Source organism: Aotus nancymaae, unplaced genomic scaffold, assembly GCF_030222135.1.
Source record: "Aotus nancymaae isolate 86718 unplaced genomic scaffold, 86718_ANA_hifiasm-v0.15.2.pri h1tg000049l, whole genome shotgun sequence".
NCBI classification, from domain to species: domain Eukaryota; kingdom Metazoa; phylum Chordata; class Mammalia; order Primates; family Aotidae; genus Aotus; species Aotus nancymaae.
Window position 1 is genome coordinate 21052030 of NW_026988463.1, and position 23603 is coordinate 21075632.

The following is a 23603-nucleotide window of genomic DNA, read 5'->3' on the forward strand; positions in this document are numbered from 1 at the left end:
GCAAGTATAGAGAGAGGGCAGTCAGGTGCTCCTGTCTCCCAGTGTTGCCTCTGGAAGCTTCTTGTACAGGTTCCTGGCCCTTTTCAAGGGTCTCCTGCAGGTACTCAGGGATGATCTGTCATTCTCTCTGGAGGTGGTGGCTCCAAAATTTCTATATGGGGTAAGGGGTAGGAGTGGCCCCATCAGTGAAGGGTAGAAAGCTTATCTGGTAGTTGGCATGCATGCTGTCTTATGGCATGCATGAACTCCGATTGACTAACAGAGACTAGAGGGGGATAAAGATCCCTTTGGCCTCCACTTGGTACCATCACTGTCCCCATGTGCCATTTTATTTCCTGGATGCTAATGTCACTGGTGAACATCTCACAGGAGCAAGCTGACTCAGGCTAGAAGCTACAAAGTAGAGCCTAGCTAGAGATAGGTGCTGAGCTGCTCCCCACAGCTCTGACCAGGAGTAAAGAGAGCTGTGGTGCATCCTGAGCTGGCTGGGACAGACATCAGAAGGAAGTGTGAGAGATCACCAGTTGAATTTGGTTATAGATTAGACATGGGTGTTGCTGGGGTAACCGGCAAACAGTAGGGCCATGAATAGAGACATGAGAAGTGGTAAGTTGAGGAGAAATAACTGAAGTGCGTATGGAGAAAGAATGCTGAGTGGGCAGGAGAGGGGGCCGGGAAGAGAAAGAATGTGTTCCCACAGGAAGAAAAACAAGTTTCCACAAGCAGGAAGTGGGCAAGTGCTTCAGAGGCCACAGAAAAATGAAACGAGACGAAAATCTGAGGTGGAGTTGGCATTTAGGGTTGTGCTCAGAGAGAACCGCTTCAGGGGTGGGAGGAGATGGAACAAGAAGTGGATGAATGTGAGGTGAGGAAGTGAAGCCATGGAGCTTTATTTCATGAACCCTGGCTGGGAAGAAAAGGAGATATACAGGACTGTCACAGGAGCAGGTGAAGGGATAAATGGCTGGCTCTTTGAAAATGAAAAAGACTTGAACTAAAGAGGGAAATCAAGTAGAGAAAGAGGAACCTGCTAATGGATGGCCACGGTGCATTACACTTTATACGGGATTCTTGCAGCTTAGACCTCACAACACCAGGTGAAGTCAACATTATCATAATCTACAAGTTGCAGGTGAAGAAACTAACACGGAAGTCACATGGCCAGGAAAAGGAAAAGCCGGGATTCTAATCCAGGCTTTCTGAATTCAAGTCATCCACAATTTTTCCCCCAACATCAATTAGCCGATTCTGATTAATTCAGTAAATATTCATTGGCTATGTCCTTTGTACCAGTATTGCCAGTGCTGCCTTAAGACCTTGCAATTCAATGGATGGTCCAAGGAGCAGCAAGTCAGCCTCACTGTGGAGCCTGCTAGAAATGTATACTCTTAGCGTCCCCTCCCTAGACCTGCTGAATCAGAATCTGCATTTCAGCAAGACCCCCACACTCGATTCAAATGCATATTAAGGTGTGAGAGGCACAGGCTTATGGGGTCCACTCCCAGGAAGAGGGAGGGCAGGGAGAGAAACTAAGCCCAGACGACAGAAGAAGAGATATCCTGGGAGTTACCTCCAGATAGTGTCCCACGGTCAACTGCAGATGGGGCCAGAGAAATTGAAGTCCAGTCGCCTGGAAACTTATCAGAGCCGTACAGGCAGCAGCAAAAACATTCCTTCAACACCCACGATCACCGTTCCTCCTTTCAAAGCGAGCTTCTTGAGAAAGGAGCTATACATTTTCACCTTCCATATCCTTCCTTCCCGCCCACACCTCAGCCACTCCAGACATGTTTCCTCCCCCTCACTCCACAGTAGAGGCTTTCTTCATCCTAAATAATATCAATGGAGACTTTCAAAAATAGCTTTTCATTAGCTAGTTTTTTTAAATGACAAAAAATACATGCTCATGGCAAAGAGAAAAATAAACCCAATTGCAAAAAGCTAAAGGTGAAAATAAAGTCCCATTCTACACTACAATCCAGCCCAGATCCTCCAAGGTTACTTTCCAGAGATAATGACTGTTAAATGTATTGTGTATCCTTTTAGAAGACGTCTACGCATGTATACACTAGCACTTGTATGTATATTTTGTATGTAAGTAGGGACATATTAAACCTACTGTTCTGCAGCCTGCTTTTTTCACTTAGTGCACTGACTCCTTTCTGTGTCAATATTTGTAGATCCACCTCATTTCTTCACAGCCAGATCATAATCTATCATATAGCCTCACTGTGATTTACTTAAGCAGCCTCCTACTAATAGACACGTGGGTTGTTTCTAGTCTTTCTTTATGTAGCAGTAGCTGAGTTAATGCTAACTGCCATAACAAACCCCCTAGAAAAAGTTTGTTTCCTGCTTAGACAATAGTCCAACCTATAAGATTTGGAATCAAAGAGACCTGAGTCCTGTCACTTGCTAACCACAAAAAAATGGGCACGCAACAGTCGTCAGCCATACACATTGCCGTCGGCGAACAACCCTGCCCTCCAGGAACAACCTATACAAGTGACCTTGGGAGAGGCCTCCCCATCTCCACCACAAATGCTGGAATCAACACCTGGCACATGAGTCTTTACGTACCTGTGCAAATAAATTTCCAGGAGTGGAATTGCTGGGTTGAAGGGTGTGTGCATTTTCCATTTTGATAGATAATATCTAGTTACCCTCCTAAAGACTGCATCAATGTATATGCCTACCAAAATTAGGAGAGTGTTAGTTCTTCACGTTCTTGCCATCATAATTGTTACAATTTTTAAGAGTATTTTTTCCAGCCTCACAGGTGAATAATACTATCTCATCATGATTTTAGTTTAGGTTTCCTTAATTTTAGAGACATTGAGTATCTTTTCATGTTTATTTTCTATTCATGGCTCTTTATTAACTCTGTTCTCATGCCTATGATCCTTTCTTCTACTGGCTGGTTCTCCTTTACTTATTGATTTGCAATATGTATGAAAAAATATATAAAATATAAAAGATAGGAAAAATAGATATGAAATCAGGTCTTTGTGTTTACAGGTTAGGTGCTGCACATACTTTTCCAATTAGTCATTTTCCTTTTATTTATGGTATTTTTCTATTCCAGGGACTTACATTTTTTTACAGAGTCTAACTTTTCAATCTTTTCCTTCATGATTTTTGTCTCATGCCTAGAAAGGCTGTCCTCATGCCAAGATTCATTTTTATATTCTCACGTTTTCTTCTTGTGCGAGAGTCACACTTGAATCTAGATTCTGCAAACGGGCTGTGTTGCTTTGCTGATTTACTTTAGCTCTCTGTGTCCTAGTTTCCTCAGTACAAAAACTGGAATGGCATGAGTGCCTACTCTGTAGGGTTATTGTGAAGATCAGGTGAGATGATTTGGAACAGCACGTGGCCCACAGTCACTGCACAATAAGTGTCAGCTATTACCTTGTTTATGTCCAGGACGCCGATGGCCACGTGTATGGCTGATGACTGTTGCGTGCCCATATTTTATGGTTAGCAAGTGACAAGACTCAGGTCTCTTTGAGTCCAAGTCCTATACTCATGCCCAGCCATTAAAGTAGCCAGTAGCTGAAAGTGGGGATCATGACTGTCACATCTCTATATTGGCAATGCTTAGTCCTCTGCCTGGCATGCAGTAGTATATTCATTCATGAGGTAAGTGTTTACTGGGCACCTACTATACACCAGGGATACAAAGATAAGTGAGGTACAATCTGTTTCCTCAGTGGTCCTCTATATGGACATACCATGTAAGAAGGATCCCTTCATAGTCTCCACTTGTCACACAGCAGGATTAGGAATAAATTCCACAATACATAAGGGATGGATAAAGGAATAGGCTTTACTGGGGTCGCAATAGAAGAGGCAGAAGGACAGCATTACCCTTTCTTCTCACCATGTCATTGAGGGGACTGCCAGGGCCTGGACCTGCTGTGGTTTCTGTCCCAGGGATGAAGGGACTCTGCCTGTCCACTTTTATCAACTTCCCTCTTATAGTGCAGGGATTATAGCAGCCTTGTCAGCTGGGGAATAATCAAACAGCCGGCTGATTGGATTTAGATGCCAGCTCTTTACAGGAGTAATCTGGGACAGCCAGCTGCCCAGCACCTGAATACCCGAGGACCTATGAGAAACTGGGTTCAGGGCTAACCTCTCCTGCCAGAGGAAGAAAGCTACCACTTCTCATAGGAAGCCAAGTTTAGCTGCAGTCCCTCTCACTAGGAAAAGGGGACCCTGCCCTCTCCCGTCCCAGTTGGTCCTCAAAACTGTTAACTCTTTGAGGAAAGAGACTGCATCTCACTTATCTCTGTATCCCCATCATATAGTAGGTGCTCAATAAATGGTTGTCTCATGAATGAATCCATGATTACATACGAGCAGAGAACTAGGTATTGTTGATATAGAGATGCCACAGTCAGGATCCCTGCCTTCACGGACATTGAATTTTAGAGGGATGATAGACTCAGAAAATATATCAAAAAATGGGTTATATCTATAGTGGGTACCACAGAATCACAAGAGTGAAAAAACACCTAACTCCTCCAGAAAGGGAGAAATAATAAGGACACAGGGAAGGCTTCATGGTGGAGGTGACGATGAGCTGATAGATGAAGTTTTGCCAGGCAGGTTAAGGAGGGATTCATGCAAAGGGTACAACAGGTCAAATCCCCTTAGCATGAAAAATACAGTTTTTGGAGGATTACAGACTGACTTTGAATAATCTAGTCTAGCCAGAGCCCAGGAGGGGCCGTGGAAGAGCCACAGAAATCATGGTGAAGACTCTATCTTGTGAGCAATGAGAATGGTCACTGGAGTTTGAGCTGAGACTTAGTAGCCTGCTCCAGGGTCACATAAGTGTGAGGATTTGGGGCTGTGGACTTGGAAGAAATGGTCCCAAGATAGGAGACGGGGCTCATGGCTACGCTCAACTAGACAAGGATAAACGGCTACAGGTGCTGGGCCTGACGCCTGGCTCAGTGTGTGGGGGCTTAGCAGGTTTAGTTTTAAGAACCAGTTTCTTGCAATAAGGCCTTTTCCCTCCTCTTCCGCTCTTAATTATCCCTCCGGAGACTGCAACGATTTTCAAGGAGCCTGGTTGCCCAGTTAGGAGCTAATAAATCACCACAGGCCTCCAGGCAGCCAGGTCTTCCAGAGCACATACGAAGAGTGTACAAATTTAGCAGAAAATGAAATCTTCCAGAGAATGCTATCATCAGTAATAATCAGTTGTGTGCCGGTTCTGTAAGTTTCCGACGATGGCTCAACACCAGGCAGGTTCCCACGCGCTCACACGTGCAAGGACGTCCCTTGGGTGGACAGTGGGTTCCAAGGGAGCTGTCATGTGTTACACTGGGTAGCCCCGTGTGGGTCAAAGATATCATTTCCAGAGAGCCTCAGGATGAAAGGAGAGTACTTGGGTGTTTTCTTCTCTTTTTTTGGAAGGGGCTATAGGAAATCTGTGATGTTTCCCTTAGGGTGAAAGTGTACAGACTTTCATGGCATGAGAAAGAGGGACACATCTCCACCAGTACAAACAATATGATCCTGCCTCATTATTCCAGATTAAAGCCTTGTCTTTATTTTTTCCCTTTTGCAAGTATTTTCTGAACCCTTACTAAGTGCCAGCTTTTGTCTAGGTACAGAGAATACAGCAGTGAATAATATAGACAATAATCTTCACTCTCAAAATTTACAATCTACCGGGCCGGGCACAGTGGCTCATATCTGTAATCTCAGCACTTTGGGAGGCCGAGGTGGGTGGATCACCTGAGGTCAAGGGTTGGAAAACAGCCTGACCCACATGGCAAAAAAAAAACCTGACTCTACTAAAAATACAAAAATTAGCTGGGCGTGGTGGCATGTCCCTGTAATTCCAGCTACTTGGGAGGCTGAGGCAGGAGAATAGCTTGAGTCTGGGAGGTGGAGGTCACAGTGAGCAGAGATCATGCCATTGCACTCCAGCCTGGGCTACAGAACGAGACTCCGTCTCAAAAAGAAAAAAATTTACAATCTACTGAGGGATGGGATGGGTGTGTCCAGGGACAGTCAACATGCAAATAAACATAAAATATATTAGGTAGTAATGAGTGTGCCTATGTTACTTATGAGAATACCTTTTGTTAAGGTTGTATATCTCAAGCTTCTCTGACCATAAGAATCATGGGGGGAGCTTATTTAAAATGCATGTTCATGAACTGCACCCCAAACCTACTGAAATTGGAATGTACAGAAGAGGGACCTGGGAATTTTTTCTTCAAGATGCACCCAGTTAATTCTCATGAGCAACTGTAGTAAGGAACACGTGGCTAAAGGAAAGTGCAGTCTGCCACAGTGGTTCTTAGCACGGATGGCCCACTGGAATCATCTGGAGAGCCTTAAAATTGCAGGTACCTGGGTCACCTGCCCAGAGTTTCTGATTTAATTAGTTGGATGTGGGACCCAGACATTTGCTTTGCTCCAAAACCCCCTCAAGTGGTCCTGGCATGCAGCCTAACTTCACCACTCTTTACCCAACAGCCACAGGGATGGGGACAGTGTACAGGTGGCAAAACAGAAATGGCATGAGATGTTCCCTTTAACTCTCATTCTACCTTCCTACATTTGGAAGGTTTGGTGGAAGCAGAGCTTGGACACCCCCTCAGTCGTGAGCCAGAGCCCCTGTGGGCACAATGAAATCTTTAACACAACAGAAAAGTTCCCTCCAGGACTAGCTGCCCAAGGCCAGAATGCTAAAAAGGGCTGAGCTATATATATCAGCACTGACAGCTTCTGAGGACTCAAAGGCCACTTCTCAATGGGCACCTACCTCTGACATTGGATCTCTGATCCATTTATTGAGCACCTATGGTATGCCAGGTATTATGTGAGGCAAAAATGAACAAGAAACGTGCAAGTTGCTGAGGATCTGTTGGTATAAATGAATGCATAACTAACAATTGCCACACAGTGGGATGAGGGTGCTAATAGGCATCATACAAAGTGCCATGAGGTTACAAAGAAGGGTTTACAGAGGGTGTGTGTGACTTTTGGTTTGGACTTGGAAATGTGAGAAGGCATTCACCAGGGCAAGAGAGACCAGTAAGGTGAACCAGAGTCTTATAAATCATTCTGTCATAAAGACACATGCACACATATGTTTACTGCAGCACTGTTCACAATAGCAAAGACTTGGAACCAACCCAAATGCCCATCAATGATAGACTGGATAAAGAAAATATGGCACATGTACACCATGGAATACTATGCAGCCATAAAGAAGGATGAGTTCATGTCCTTTGCAGGGACATGGGTAAAGCTGGAAACCATCATTCTCAGCAAACTGACACAAGAACAGAAAACCAAATACCACAAGTTCTCACTCATAGTGGGTGTTGAACAATGAGAACACATGGACACAGGGAGGGGAATATCACACACAGGGGCCTGTTGGGGGATGGGGGGCTAGGGGAGGGATAGCAGGGGGTAGGGGTATAGGGGAGGTAAACCATTAGGAGGAATGCCTAATGTATTTAGGTATTTCTAAATACATTGGATGCAGCAACCACCATGGCATGTGTATACCTATGTAGCAAACCTGTACATTCTGCACATGTACCCCAGAACTTAAAGTACAATAAAAAATAAAAATAAAACACTTGGCAAGTGCAAAACACACGTGAAAGGGTGGGTTTATGTTTGGTGAGTGGATTTTACGTTCAGCATGGCATGAGCATCAGGATACCAAGGAAGTGGCAGGAGATTAATTCTAGACAGGTAGACAAGGGCCTCTAATGCCAAGCCAGGGAATACAGACCTTATTCGAAAGAATCACTGATGCCTGGCATAACTGAATTTATAGAAAGCTTAGAATCCATGATTGGATTCCCTGGTGGACATGAAATGCAGAATGAGTTGAAAAGGGAAAAAAGAATAGGAGCATGGCGGGCAGAGGGCAATCTGTGGTCTGAGGAAGAGTGGACAAGGGCCTGCTCATGGACTAAGGGAGGAGGCTGGAGACTTCAGAAGGTCGGGGAGGTCAAACTTACAGGAATGAAAGACTTACAAGTTTGATGTGAGGAAGAGTTAAGAATGATTCTGAAGTTTTCCTGCTTTCATGATGATATTTGCAAAAGCAGGCAAAAGAGAGAAACAAATTTGGGGAGGAAAATGTTCAATTGTTGAAGTGAGGTATCCAGTCCATAGACAGGCATTCCAGTTAAGAACATAGGAAAGCTTTAAGTTGGAGCAGCAGTTACAGATTTGTGTGTCAGCATCTCTTAGGTGATGGTTAAAGGCTGAGGGAGGAATGAGGTCATCCAGGAGGATCACATAGAATCAAAGAAGTGGGCCCAGGTGCAGTGGCTGACAACTGTAATCCCAGCACTTTGGGAGGCTGAGGTGGATGGATTGCTTGAGCCCAGGAGTTCAAGACCAGCCTGGGCAACATGGCGAAACCTTGTCTCTACTAAAAATACAAAAAATTAGCCAGGCACCTGTGGTCTCAGCTACTTGGGGAGCTGAGCAGAGAGGATTGTTTGAGCCTGGGAGGTCAAGGCTTCAGTGAGCTGAGATTGTACCACTGCACTCCAGCCTGGGAGACAGAGTGAGATCCTGTCTCAAAAAAATCACACCAAAACAAAACAAAACCAGAATGAGAGAAGTGGAAGGTAGGCCATTGAGAAGATCCAGAACGGTTTGGGGAGAGTTAGGAATTTGCAAAGGGGATCAGGGCTTCAAGGCGTGAATGGATTAGATAGGTTGTTGGCTTCATTTAAACTTCAAAGATATTCATGGAGACCTTACTTGTGCCATGGATTGTGGCAGACTCTGGAACTATAGCTGCAAATAAGATACACCCTGCCCTGCCCTCGTGGAATTTACAATCAAATTCTCGAGTGTCGCTTCAACAGAAAATAAGAGTCTCAGTCCATTTGCTGTTACTAATAACAGATTACCTGAAACTGGGTAATTTATAAAGAAAATGAATTTATTTCTTACAGTTATCGAGGCTGAGAAGTCCAAGGTCAAGGGGCCCCATCTGGTGAGGGCCTTCTTGCTGTTGGGGACTCTCTGTAGAGTCCAGAGGCAGCACAGGGCATTACATGGCAAGGGGGTTGAGTGTGCTAACCTTGGTAGTTCAGATCTCTCATCCTTTGTGTATAAAGACACCAGTTCCACTCCCATGATAAACCACTAATTAATTAATGCATTAATGCCTTAATTAATTAATTCATGAATAGATTAATCTATTCATAAAGGCAGAGCCTTCATGACCCAATCACCTCTTAAAGTCCCCATCTCCCAATGCCAGCACATTGAGGATTAAATTTCAACATGAGTTTTGGAGGGGAAAATATTCAAACCATAGCCAGAGGCCAGGCTGTAAAAGATAAGATAAAATTCTTGGATTGCAAGCAACAAAAACCAACTCTAACTAATTTAAAATAGTAGAAACTTACTGGAAGGATGTGTAGTAACTCACAGAATCCAGAAGAAAGGGGAAGAACCAGTTCTCAGAAAGGGCAAAAGCCTAGATAGCTGCAGGGATTTGACAACAGAAACGAACGAGGATTCTCTTCCAGGGTTTTATATCTGGATGAGCTCTATTTTCAATCTTTATGACACATTTTTAGTCTTTGCAACACCATTGGTTCCTAATAGCCTAACTTTGGACATGCACCCCCACCCTTGGCCCACCAAGATTTTGTCCAAAGCAGGAGTGGTAGTCCTCAGAGAAAAATCTGGGGCTGTTACCAGATGTAGGGAAAATAGTTCCTGAGCAAGTTAAAGTAACAGATGGGAGGAAAGTCCAAACAATGAGCTAGATTATTCTTGCAGTAACTTTTGCAGAGCTACAGAGAAAACAAAGGAGGTGGAAGCTTAAAAGGGTTGTAGGGTGAGAGAAAAGTTCAGCTGTTTGCCAGCAGCTGGAAACAAGTAAGCAAAATTTAAACAGTGACATAAAGAAGAAAGATGAGACCCAAGGCAAAGTCTAATCTCTCCCTCCTCCAATGTGCACAGGGTATGGGAATGTATACATGGTACCTTTGCACATTATCATCACATAGGACGCCAGTGCTCTATTCCAGTGACCCAAGGAGAAGTAAATATGCAAGGGTGTTTTTGGTGGGATAGAGAAAATTTAAAGTACCCAGGGGCCCTTTGACTTGTGGCGTGACTACAGCAATGTTGTTTGCAGTCTGATTCTTTTATCTTCTTCAGTATTTGCCATTTGGTTTTGCAACTCATAACACCAATTAGAAATTAGAAGGGTGGGCTGGCCGTGGTGGCTTATTCCTGTAATCCCAGGACTTTGGGACGCCAAGGTGGTTGGATTACCTGAGGTCAGGAGTTCGAGACCAGCCTGACCAACATGGTGAAACCCCGTCTCTACTAAATACATAAAATTAGCCAGGCGTGGAGGTGCATGCCTGTAATACCAGCTACTTGGGAGGCTGAGGCAGGAGAATCATTTGAACCTGGAAGCCTTGCAGTGAGCGGAGATTGTGCCATCGCACTCCAGCCTGGACAACAAGAGCGAAACTCTGAGAAAAGAAAGAAAAAGAAGGAAGGGAGGGAGGGAGGGAAAGAAAGAGAGAGAGAGGGAGGGAGGGAGGGAGGGAAGATACTGGGTGGAGCTTCACTTTTGTGCACAGATGGGGGAATAATGTGATACTTTGGAGATCACTGGATTTGGTCAGCATTTTCAAAACTGGTAACAAAAAGAGATGTTAATTGGTGCTTCACAGCTCTAGTCAAATAAGCTTAGAAAATCTGTCCTCAATTCCTTCTTGGATATTCTTTAGTGTATTGAAGGATATTGCAAAGGAATCTGTTTAATGGCAAGTGAAGTCAATTTTCTTGTGCTGGGGAAGGTCTTTATTTCAATAGCCCCTGTAGAGTTTGGGAAGTCTTTAACACAGTTTAAATGCACTGTCACACTTACGTAATTTCATCTATTTCTGCCATACAGGCCAACACCTAATTACCATATATGCCACAGTCTCAATATAATGTAGCAGACCAGCAGGAGGGGCTCAGGACGGCTGCACATAAGGATCAGCTTTACGATGGAGGAGAGGCAGGCTGAAGGAGTTGAGGAGTTAGGTTGAAAGCTTATGCCTTTCTAGTGTTGTGGGAGACTAGTTGCATGTTTAGAGTGGATGACAGGACTCAGGCTGGGAGTGTGTGGTGAGATTTGGAAACATTTACTATGTAAAATGATGGAAAGGACCTGAAAAGACAAATATAAGATTATAGAGCAGTATCAAGGATTCAATGGAAGCTAGACTCCATAAACATATTAAGCATCTACTTGTAAGTGCCAGCAATTTTCTCCACTACTATTTGGCAATGCAGAGACAGAACTGGAAAGGATAGAAGGCTGGAAGGATGCATTATTGGAGACTGAGGAGAGCCATTAGAACGGGAAAACTGATGAGGATGAAGATGATGCTATTGAAATGACTGTTCATTGGATCCAGGGAAGGTATGAAATAAAGTGAAATCAAGAGGATCCCGGATGAATCTGAAAATGGATATAACAAGCTTGAGACTGTGGAAAAGGTAGAAAGAACAAGGCTGTAATCTGCAGTTTCCTGTGGCTGTCATAACAAGTGACTGCAAACAAGGTGGCTTAAAACAACAGAAATGTAGCCAAGTGTGGTGGCTCATGCCGGTAATCCCAGCACCTTGGGAGGCAGAGGCGGGTGGATTGCCTGAGGTCAGGAGTTTGAGACCAGGCTGGGGAACATGGTGAAACCCCATCTCTACTAAAAATACAAAAATTAGCCAGGTGTGGTGACAGGAGCCTTGTAGTCCCCGAGTAGGAGGCTAAGGCAGAAAAATCGCTTGAACCCAGGAGGTGGCAGGCTGCAGTGAGCCAAGATCACGCCATTGCACTCCAGCCTGGGGGACAAGAGAAACGCTTATTTCACAGTTCTAGGGGATAGAAGTCTGAGACTAAATAGTTGGCAGGGGTGGTTCTTCCTGAATGCTCTAAGAAGAATGTGCTCTGTGCCTCTCTCCCAGCTTCTGGTGGCTGCTGGTGGCAGTCCTAGGTGTTCATGGCTTGTAGATATCTTACTTCACACTCTGCCTTTGTCTTCAGGTCACCTTATTCCCTGTGTGACTCTTCTTCCCTTCTCTTACAAGGACACTGGCCACTGGGCTTAAGGCCCACCCTAATCCAGGACAATTTCATCTGCACGTCCTTAACTTAATTACATCTACAAAGACCCTTTTGCCAAATAGGTCATGTTCAAAGGTTCAAGGTGGGCTGAGCATGGTGGCTCACATCTGTAATCTCATCACTTTGGGAGGCCAGGGCAGGTAGATCTCTTGAGCCCAGGAGTTCAAGACCAGGCAACATGGTGAAACCCTGTCTCTACAAAAAATACAATAATTAGCTAGGAGTGATGGTAAGTGCCTGTAGTCCCAGCTACCTGGGAGTTCTGAGGTGGGAAAATCACCTAAGCCAGGGGAGATTGAGGCTGCAGTGAGCCTGATGGCGCCACTGTACTCCAGCCTGGGCAACAGTGTGAGACTCTGTCACAAGAAAGGAAGGAAGGAAGAAAGGAAGGGAGGGAGGGAGGGAGGAAGGAAGGAAGGAAGGAAGGAGGGAAGGACACCCCAAAAAGAAAGAGAAAGAGAGAGAGGGAAAGAAAAAAAGAGAGAAAAAGAAAAAGAAAGAAAGAGAAAGGGAGGGAGGGAGGGAGGGAGGAAGGAAGGAAGGAACGAATGAACGAACGAACTTACTTCTTGGGTAGTTCTAATGTGTAGCCAGGATTAAGAAAAAATGCACGTAAGGGTCAACGATGACCTTCATCATGAAGTGGCGACTGGGAACCAGGGTTGCTCCCCTCCATCAAGGCCTAAAGAAGATGCACCTGGGAAAGAGACTTCAGTGCTTTCTCACAAATCCCTTCAGGTCTCAAGCAGAGCCAGGAAATTCAAAAATAAGGAAAAGAGAGGTTATATTGCCTGGCTTCTAACTGAGGTCCCAACCAGCCTGGAGTTCTGTTCTTGTTCAAGCCTACACAAAGGATGTATATTTCAAATGTTTTTCAGCAGGAGAAGACGTCAGAATTCATATCTAAAACAGTTGCTATTTCTGCAAGACAAGACTTTTTCCCCCAAAAAAGATTTTTCTTAATATATTTGGAGAAATATCTTTTGCCAGAACAAAAGATATTTTGTGGCTTACGTTGTAATTTTTGAATATGTAATAAACGCATTAAAATTTTCAAGCAATTTAAAAGGTTATACAATTAAAAGTAATTTTTAGCCAGGTGCAGTGGCTGGCGCCTGTGGTCCCAGCACTTTGAGAAACCAAGGCAGAAGGATCACTTGAAGCCTGGAGTTTGAGACCAGCCAGGGCAATGTATTGAGACCCTATCTCTACAAAAAATACAAATAATAAGCCAGGCCTGGTGGCTCACACCTGTAATCTCAACTGCTCAGGAGGCTGAGGCAGGAGGATCACTTGAGCCCAGGAGTTCAAGACCAACCTGGGCAGCATAGTGAGACCCCACCTCTACAAAAATTGTTAAAAATCATCCAGGAGTAATGGCATGAGCCCGTAGTCCCAGCTACTTGAGAGGTCAATAGAACCCAGGAGTTCAGGGCTTCAGTGAGCCATGATTGTAACTCCGCACTGCACCATCAGTGATAGAGTGAGAACCTGTCTCTTAAAAAAATAAAAAAGTAATTCTCACGTATCCCCCATCTTCTAATTCTGCACCCACCTCGAGTTCGCTCCCTAGAAGCAACTGCTTTTATTGGTTCCTGTGTATCCTTCCTAAGATATACAAGCTGTATCTTGCCTGTTTTCATTTAACACTATATGTTGGAAATCATTGCATATTAATGTATACAGATCTACCTAACCCTATTAATTGGTTATTCCACAATTTATTTAGCTCACAAGGTTAAAGATAAAATAAGAAAAAAAAGCCTATAATCCCAGTACTTTAGGAGGTTGAAGTGAGAGGATTGTTCAAGGCCAAGTGTTCAAGATTAGCCTGGCAACTCAATGGTGAGACCCTGCTCTATAAAAAAAATGGAAAAACTTAGCCAGGCATGGTGGTGCACAGCTGTAGTCCCAGCTACTTAGGAGGCTAAAGTGGGAAGATAGCCTGAGCCCAGGAGTTAGGGAGCTGCAGTGAGCTGTGATTGCACCACTGCACTCCAGCCTGGGCGACAGAGTGAGACCCTGTCTCAAAAAGAAAAGAAAAATCAACGAGATTCAAAGTGGGTCCCTCACCAGGTGAGAGCTTTGAATGGAACAAAGGGCGGGGGGGACGCAACAGGTCCCTGGGTGGAGGGGCTGATGTCGCTGGGCCTGAGGCCTGGCCCCAGGGAAGCCTGTTTGATGATGTGTTCCTTCTGCCCACACAGGAGCCTGATGCCCAGGACCCTCGAGAGCCAGATCACGCTCGAGAAGACACCCAGCTACTTTGTCACTCAAGAGGCTCCTCGACGCATCTTCAACATGTCCCGAGACACCAAGCTGATTGTGGTGGTGCGGAACCCTGTGACCCGTGCCATCTCTGATTACACCCAGACCCTCTCCAAGAAGCCGGATATCCCGACCTTCGAGGGCCTCTCCTTTCGCAACCGCACCCTAGGGCTGGTGGACGTGTCCTGGAACGCCATCCGCATTGGCATGTACGTGCTGCACCTGGAGAGCTGGCTGCAGTACTTCCCACTAGCTCAGATTCACTTCGTCAGTGGTGAGCGGCTCATCACTGACCCGGCTGGCGAGATGGGGCGAGTCCAGGACTTCCTGGGCATTAAGAGATTCATCACAGACAAGCACTTCTATTTCAACAAGACCAAAGGATTCCCTTGCTTGAAAAAAACAGAATCGAGCCTCCTGCCTCGATGTCTGGGCAAATCAAAAGGAAGAACTCATGTACAGATTGATCCTGAAGTGATAGACCAGCTCCGGGAATTTTATAGACCTTATAATATCAAATTTTATGAAACTGTTGGGCAGGACTTCAGGTGGGAATAAGCCCACGAGAGGAAAGGGCTCTCAAGGGTTCTTCTGCCCATCTCTTCCATGAGATTTGCTCCCAGACCCTCTGATCTTCTCCCTCCAACAAACCTTGGCTCTAGCCCCCTTTCCCACCTTGAGTTGCATCATCTTGGAACCGGGCAGCCCAGCTAAAGCCAAGAGACCAGAAGGTCCCTGCCACTAGCTCTCAGCCTGCTCAAGCAAAGTTGGATCTGCCTCTGGCATGTCCAGTAAATTCCAGAATCATTCTCCTTTCTGCCCACAAGAGGCCTTGGGGAATTGCTTTAAGAGTGAATGTTCCAATGATGATAGATATTATAAGCGATGGTGGTTCTGTTGCTATGAACACAGCAGCTGGTCCCTGTCATTGTCCCTCCAGGAGTGGCCTTGTTAATTCCAAATGGCATGTATCTTCCCTCTGAGCTTCGTTTCTTCAAGATGCCCTGGGTAGTGGGATGGGAGACCATCCTCAGTCCTCCTCAGACCTTAGCAACTCATTGAGAGATTGCAAAGCTGAAAGCACCCCCTTGGCCACTCCTGGGAGACAGACCCTTTGGTGATGAAATAAACTAGTGACTTCAGAGCCTGTGGTCTCAACTGTGCTTGAAGGACACTGTCTCTGAAAACCACTTTGTGATTCTCCCTGCTCCCTGTGGACTAAAGCACATAATTCTGCTGTTACGGGTACTTTGCTCATGCGAGCTTTCATGTTCAGCATGCAATGGAATCATGCTTGTCCATGTGAAATAAATATGGCTCTCTCGTGTCCTTAATGCTGGGCTTTTCCCTGTAAGCTGGGTCTTCAGTGCAGTTTATTCATTCAGCTTCTCCCAGTGCAAGAAGGCAGTTGGTGCTGGGAATGGTCTGGGGGTCAGGAAGGAGGGCAAGGACTACATGGGGCAGGGGCAAGGCGGTGGAGATGGGGAAAGAGGTTCTTGCTGGCAGAAGCTGGCAGAAAGATCATGTGAGACCTATAGAGACATCTTCTATCTGAAACATAAGTCTGTGTTCATTCTCTGCTTAGAAATTTTAGAACAGAAGTGCCACACTGAAGGTCCGAGGGTTGATGGGGCATCAGATAGCTTTTTGCTTGGCCAGCATGATATTTTGAAATAACTGTCAACAGTTAGAAACTAGGAGCATTCATATGTAAAAAGTATGGATTTCCAGCTTCTTAGAAAAAAAAAGAGGGAGAGAGAGACTTGGCTACACTGAGCCTGCCCTGCAGCATGGCAACAATTGGCTTCTGCCTTTGGATGGGGCCTGCGCTCCCCAGTTTTACAACTCCCATACAAGCACCCTCCCTTGCTGATTTGTGTCATTTGCCAGGCTCCTGTAGGCATTTGAGTTCCCAGCCCTGCCTTCACTGTGTCTCATAACCTCCAGTAAAGCCCAAATCCGCCAGCATGGCGCCCAAGATGACCCCAACCTACCGTTTCTCCTTTACCCTCTGCTCCAACCTCACAGAACAATGTGCCTTTTCTTGAATCTTTCAAGTCTCCTTACCTATTTCCATGCCATTTCCTTCACCTGGAATGCTTTCCCTGACACGTTTCCAGCTAATGGAAACCCGTGCTCCCAGTAAGACTTCACTCAAGTGTCGTTTGCTAGATATTTGTGAAGCCTTCTCCAGCTAAGCTATCTGCTCACTCTTTTGTTCACTTGGGAGCTTGTACATGACTCAATGGCAGCTTTTATCACACTAGATTATAATTATTTGTATAAATGTCTGCCTCCACCATAAACCATGAACTCCTTGAGAGTCAAGACTGTATCTTGCTAAGATGTAGTAGGCACATAGCAGATGTCTGATGGTTGACTGTGTGAGAGGGTGGATGGATGTTGGAGGTCTGGAATTGTGGATGAGGATGTTTCAAGGAACTGAATTTCTGGGGGATGCTTCCCAGATAGCTCCATGTATCCATAGGAAACAAAGAAGGATTGCTGAACATCTGGGGACCACTTGGACCTTATGTGTTCTGTCAGGCACAGTAGAAGCTCCCTGAAAATCAGATATGACTTGTAAGGGTGGAAGACACTAATGCATAAGACAATAATTCTGCATCTTGGCCCATCTTCCTTACCCAAGCATCTTACAGAGAATCAAATGACTGGACCCATGGCACCAAGAAATCATTTCTGCAGGTCTGCTCTCTATGCTTCCCCTGTGGATCTGGAGAAGTGACAGGGTGGAAGCCATTCCTGCCTGGACCCTGGGGCCGTGACCCTCTGGTGATCAGAAGAAGGGTGGATTGTATATGGCATTAATTAATTGCCCTTATACATTTCCCTTCCAAAAGGGTATTTGGTGTTCTGTGACTCTGAGCCGCATAAGAGCCAAAGCCATATCCAATAGGAGACAGAAGTGCATTGAGACACAAAGGAATCGCCTACGAAAGAGTCAATGAAAACTTGCTTGTTTATTCTGATTGGGAAGAGTTCAGTCAGAATTGATGAAAAATTTGAATTTTGTGCTCATAAATGCAGTTTTATTCCTTTGCGTGACAAGCACTCTCAGATTGCCCGGACTAAGTAAATTTCAAGTATTAATGAATAGGTATGAGTCTCTTGTAATTAGTATCTCTATCATTGTATGCAAATGGAAGATGCTTAAAAATCCTAGTTTAAATGAGTAAAATCTGGAGTACATGAATCTGCTCAGCAAACTCTGATTTTTTAATCCAGTGCAAACGGACCCTTTTACCCAGGCTGCTCCAGGGCAAACCTGCACAAGTTCCAAATTAGTACACTTTAAATAGATGAAGTTTGAATGTTCAATCTGAAATAAAAAGGCTCCTCAGGGTGTGTGTGTGTGTGTGTGTGTGTGTGTGTTTGGTTAGGTTGCTGAAACAGAGACACAAAATGACAGTGTCTTAAAAGACTGAAGTGTATTTCTCTCTCACTAACAGCCCAGAGTGGACGGCAGTTCCATGACACCAGAGAATGGAGACCCTTGCATCCTACTATATCTGCATTCCACTCAGCAGGAGAAGGGTGTAGAAATAAATGAAGACTATCCATAAGAGAACAAGCAGAGGTCATTGATTCAGAGCTTGCTCTAGCAAGGAGTCTTATATTTGGCAGAAACTCACAACCTGGCAGAACAGTGGGAAAGCTTCATAGTGGAAAAGAGAGAAGGCGTCAGGAGTGCCTCACTGGAGGTAGTTGGCGTAGGAAAGCTGCAAGTGGGTTCATTAGAAGTGGGGCATCTGGCTGGGTGCAGCAGCTCACACCTGTATCCCAGCGCTTTGGAAGGCTGAGGCTGGCAGATCCCTTGAGCCTAGGAGTTTGAGACCAGCCTAGGCAACATGGCAAAACCCTGTTTCTACAACAACAACAAAAAAATGAGCCTGGCATTGTGCCACGCTCCTGTAATTCCAGCTGCCTGGGAGGCTGAGGCAAGATGATTACTGGAGCCCAGGGAGGTCGAGGCTACAGTGAGCTGTGATCACATCACTGCACTGTAGCCTGGACATCTGAAAAAACAAACAAACAAACAAACAAAAAACCCGAGGCATCTTATGTGATAGATTCATAGGCATATGTGACTTTCTGTAGTTGGTCCTGAGTTAGAAGTAGGGACAAAAAATAGAGAAGCTGGCAGTTATTGACCAGGTCTTGCTCATTCTGGGCCAGTTGCTGCAGGGATTGTGGTCTGGCTTCCCAAGCTGGTTGCTGAAGAGATTGTGGGTCAGAGTTCTGTTGCCATTGTTTGTTGGTCCATTCAGTCTCTTAGAATCAAAAAGGGGCACAGGAAGAACATGCCTCTTCCATTTGAGGTTGCAACATCATTTCTGCTCACAGCACCTTCATACTGTGAATGGTGCCTCCTATGGTTGTGCAAAGGTAGTGGTACCACTCTGACTTACATCCTCTTGGGTAGAACATAGTTATTTGGTCACACTTAGATATGAGGGAAGCTGGAAAATGTAATCTTTAATTTGGGTGTTACTATGCTCAGCTAAAATTAGGATATTCTGTAAAAGAAGGGGAGAACAGATATTGATGGATATGTAGCTGTCTTGCCACAGAACCTTATCCACATAGCAAAGCCTCCAGGTATTTCTGGTTCTCTCTGTGACTTTATGTCAATACGTGAGTATGCTTCTCCACACGTATTAGAATGTGTCTGTACCTGTTTCAGTCCCTGCTTTCTTTCCCCTCCTCTGTCTAAGGACAATATGGTTTAGAAGCAACCACAACTTGCTCAGATCTAATAGGTCTGAGTTTGAATCCCACCTCTGTTATTCCCTAGCTATATGACCTTAGGGAAATGATTTAACTTCTTTGAGCCAATTTTATCATCAGCAAATTGGGACATAAATTTGTACCCATGGTAAGGGGTTTGTGGTGAAGGTAAGTGGGAAAACACTTGCCTTCCACATAGTAGGCACTCCATTCATATTCCCTTTATTCCTGGCAGTGGAATCCACCACAGCTCTGATACTCCTGTTGGCTGAGATCAGCTGCAGCTCTAACAGAACTACAGAACTGCTCATAGCATTTTCCTTCATCCTATTAATGGGTGAATTAAGCCACTTTCACAACCTAGGATCAAGTGGCTCAGTCTAAACGCTGGGCTCCGGATTCTCTGGCCAAATAAACCCAGTACCTATGCCCCCTAGAGTAAGGTGCTCATTCACTCTGATTTTCCCAGGACAGACCCAGTTTATTCCTATTGTCCTGGCATAATTATCAACATTGCCTCTTTTACTCTCAACCACGTCGCATTTGGAATGGCCAATCTCCGGGTGTCCTTATTGTCCCTGAACTCTGACACCAGCTTATTCCTCCTAAAGGGCTAATCCTCAAGATTTCATGGTCATCTCTTTCTTATCATCCAGTTCTCAGCTCAAATATCCACTCTAAACTTGCCCTCCATCTTCCCAGTCACTCTCAATCTTGTAATTCTTTTTTTTTTTTTCTGAGATGGAGTGTAGTGGTGCGATCTCGCCTCACTGCAACCACCTCCACCTCCTGGGTTCAAGCGATTCTTCTGCCTCAGCTTCCTAAGTAGCTGGGATTACAGGCTCCTGCCACCATGCCTCATTAATTTTTGTATTTTTAGTAGAGATGAGGTTTCACCACTTTGGTCAGGCTGGTCTTGAACTCCTGACCTTGTGATCCACCCTCCTAAGCCTCCCAAAGTGCTGGGATTACAGGCTTGAGCCACTGTGCCTGGCTCAATCTTGTAATTCTTGTAAGTCTATTATAGTATTTATCACTACCTGACATTATATATTAGTTTACTTGTTTGGAATTTGTTTCCTCTAGAGGTCTGGGAGCTACATGAGGGTGGAACTATGCCCATGTTTTCCAGCATAGTGCCTGACATATATGAGTACTTCATAATTATTTGAGTAAATGAATGAACTTCTGGGGCCTAACCTGAATGTTAGCTTTTTTGACCCTGTTGTTCAGCTCTATCGTCTGCCTGAGATCCCTCAGGTCTCTTGGGCTCTTCATTGCCATCATTCACCTTTGTGAGAGTTAGAAAAAGGCACTCCTCATTGGCAGATAAATGAGAAAAGGTGCACCTTTGGAGTGGACACTGCATTTTGAGTATACAGCACAGTGAATGGAGTACAGATTGGATATCAGCACCCACTCGGCCCCCAACACCCAGCTGGCATCCTATTTTTTTTTTTTTTTTTTGAGAAAGAGTCTTGCTTTGTTGCCAGGTTGGAGTATAGAGGCGCAATCTCGGCTTACTGCAACCTCTGACTCCCAGGTTCAAGTGATTCTCTTGCCTTAGCCTCCTGAGTAGCTGGGACTACAGGTGCATGCCACCATACCCAGCTAATTTTTTGTATTTTTAGTAGAGATGGGGTTTCACTGTGTTAGCCAGGATGGTCTTGATCTCCTGACCTACCTCATGATCTGCCTTCCTCAGCCTCCCAAAGTGCTGGGATTACAGGCGTGAGCTACCACACCCGGCCAAGCTGGCATCTTTTTGTAAGGCACAAACTGCAGTCCTGCATGGCAGCCCTGTCTTCAATTCCTCCACATTCACTGGGATTTCATGTACCTAAATGCTCCAGAAATTAGCACTGAGATACTTCTGCCTTTGGACATTCAAGACTTTATTTTTCTAGCTCTGCCTTTCAGGAGCTTCTCCAACTCTGCTGGTATCATGATCCTTAGTGATTCCTCATACTTCACAATCAATTTTTTTTGGTATACACATGTATGTCTCTCCATGGATGCATGCTTATGCGTGGGTTGTGTCTTCTTGTATGTATACGTCTCTTTATTACATCCTCATAAACACATATTAACTCTCAAAACTACTGAACAAGAATTTATTGAATGTATGCAAAAGGGAAGTACAGACATAATGACAGCTAAAATTTATTCAGTGCTTTTTGTGTGCCAAAGATTGTGCCTTCCATATCTTATAATAACTCTGTAAGGCAAGTACTATTTCAAAGTTTAGCAAAAAGTAAAAGTATTTGGGTGTGGTGGTTAAGAGCATGGATGCCTAAGTTCTAACCCTAGCTTACCACTCTCTTAGGTAAGTTGTTTTAGGTTCTGGGACCTTAGGCAAGTTGTTTTAGGTTCCTGTGCCAGTTTCCCATCTATAAAATAGGGGTATCAAGAATTGTACCAATATCATAGTGATTTCATGAGGATTCAACAAATTTAATTTATATGAAGTGTCTGGAATCACACTCAAAAGTGATAGCTGATATTGACTGCTCTCCTCATTTTGAGATGAGAAAAGTAAGGCTTAAAAAATGTAAAGAAAATGTCTAAAGTTCTCACACAGGATAGTAGGAGCACTCTCCTGGAGCAAGCAAGTCACACAGGAGACACATGAGACAATGAGCAAAGTGCAATCACTGAAGCAATGCAACAATTTAAGGTCATATAAAAGAGGAGAACAACACAGAATCAGCAAGAGCTTCATGAAGAAGGCCATGGAGCACCTTCCCACTCTTCTCCCACTTATGATAAATCTCTCAACCTCTTGGATGAAGTTCAGCTTGTTACCCACATAATGGATGGGTTTGGTAGCCCAATGACCAGAACCAAGAGGGATTTAACAAGGTGGTTTTTATTACTTGCAACAAGTAAGAAGAACACCAGGGACAGCTTTCAAAGCAGTGCCTCCTCGAGCTGGGACTGGGTCAGGTTTTATAGGCATATGGTAATGAGGTGTGATCTGATTGGATCTTGCAATGAGGTGATGTCAGGAGGCCTGATCTGACTGGGTCCTGCCATGAGGTGACAGCAGAGCCCAATCTGATTGGATTCTAGATCCTGCTGTGTGATATCTGCTTCTCAATTCAGTCCCCACTCCTTGGTCTGAGCACTTCAGTTCCCCCGGAAGTTGCAAGCTTGGTTCATCCGAGCATGCTTAGGTTACATGAGCTGAGGGTTTGTGGCAGCTGAGAAACAACTCACAACTTTGTTGCATAAAAGTTGAACCAGATTGTTCATTGGAAACACTTGCCCCAGGGGGCAATGAGGTTATATCTTTTCCTTAAACTTGATGAAGAATCTTCTAGATGAATTTTTTAAAAATGAGTACTTGATGGGATTTCATTCATTTAGCCTTGAACATTTAGGTGTACTGGCCAGGACCAGAGATGCACAGTTATATTGGTCTTCCTTCCTGCCCCCCACCATGCAGCCCCCAGCCTAATGAGAATCAGAGTTGTATAAACAAATAATTACTATATTATGTAATAAGTGAAACCTATGTGATGAAGGGCACAGAGGAGAGAGTGGAGACTTTCCTGGTGAAAATTGGGACAGGAGAAGGTAACAATGGAGCCCTGTCTTAAAGAATGAGAGGAAGTGGGCTGGTGTGGTGGCTCATGCCTGTAAACCCAGCACTTTGGGAGCTCAAGGCGGGTGCATCACCTGAAGTCAGGAGTTCGAGATCAGCCTGGCTTACATGGTGAAACCTGTTTCTACTAAAAATACAAAAAATTAGCCGGGCATGCTGGCATGCACCCTGTAATCCCAGCTACTTGGGAGGCTGAGGCAGGAGAATCACTTGAACCAGGGGGGCGGAGGTTGCAGTGAGCTGAGATTGCGCCACTGCACTCCAGCTTGGGCAACAAGAGCAAAACTCAGTCTAAAAAAAAAAAGAGAGAGAATGAGAGGAATCTTCATCTTTTGGAAAAGTGTTACATGCCAGTCTGAAAAGCCTCTGGAGGCATGATTGTTTTAGGTGGGGGCAATTGGGACCAATAATTAAGGCCACATGGCTAAATTCTGGTCATAGGATTTGACCCTGGACCCATTTACACCATATCCCAGTCCTGGGAATATGCTCAGTTTTCCCATAGATTCAAGGTGGATCTCACACCTGTATGAGGGGCAGAAATACAGACCCACCTTTCCCTGGATAAGATGAGCTGCTGGTCTCCTTCCTGTTTAGTCCCCTTCCTAGGTAGACATATGCAATCTCCTCACCCTCTCACCCCACCTCCCAGTGTTCAGCACCAGAGATCTGAAAAACCAATTTAGGCCAATAAACAATCGTCCCAATGGGGCTCCTCACATTTTGACAATGAACTTTGCCTTTGGTTTTCTGGTAAATACTGAGAACATGTTGCTTTTATCACTGGTGGGGGGTGGGGAGAAGCAAGCCCCAAACCCCAAA

The 23603-nt window shown here is 44.8% G+C and overlaps 1 protein-coding gene across 1 annotated transcript in view; it reads left to right on the forward strand.

The window, feature by feature from the left end:
* Positions 1–15759, forward strand: part of HS3ST2 (heparan sulfate-glucosamine 3-sulfotransferase 2) — a 105234-nt gene extending 89475 nt beyond the window's left edge. Inside the window, exon 2 of the mRNA XM_012464718.2 lies at positions 14365–15759. Coding sequence (XP_012320141.1) covers positions 14365–14983 — 619 coding nt within the window. The 3' untranslated portion in view covers positions 14984–15759. The remainder of the gene's footprint in view (positions 1–14364) is intronic.
* Positions 15760–23603: the final 7844 nt, after the last annotated feature.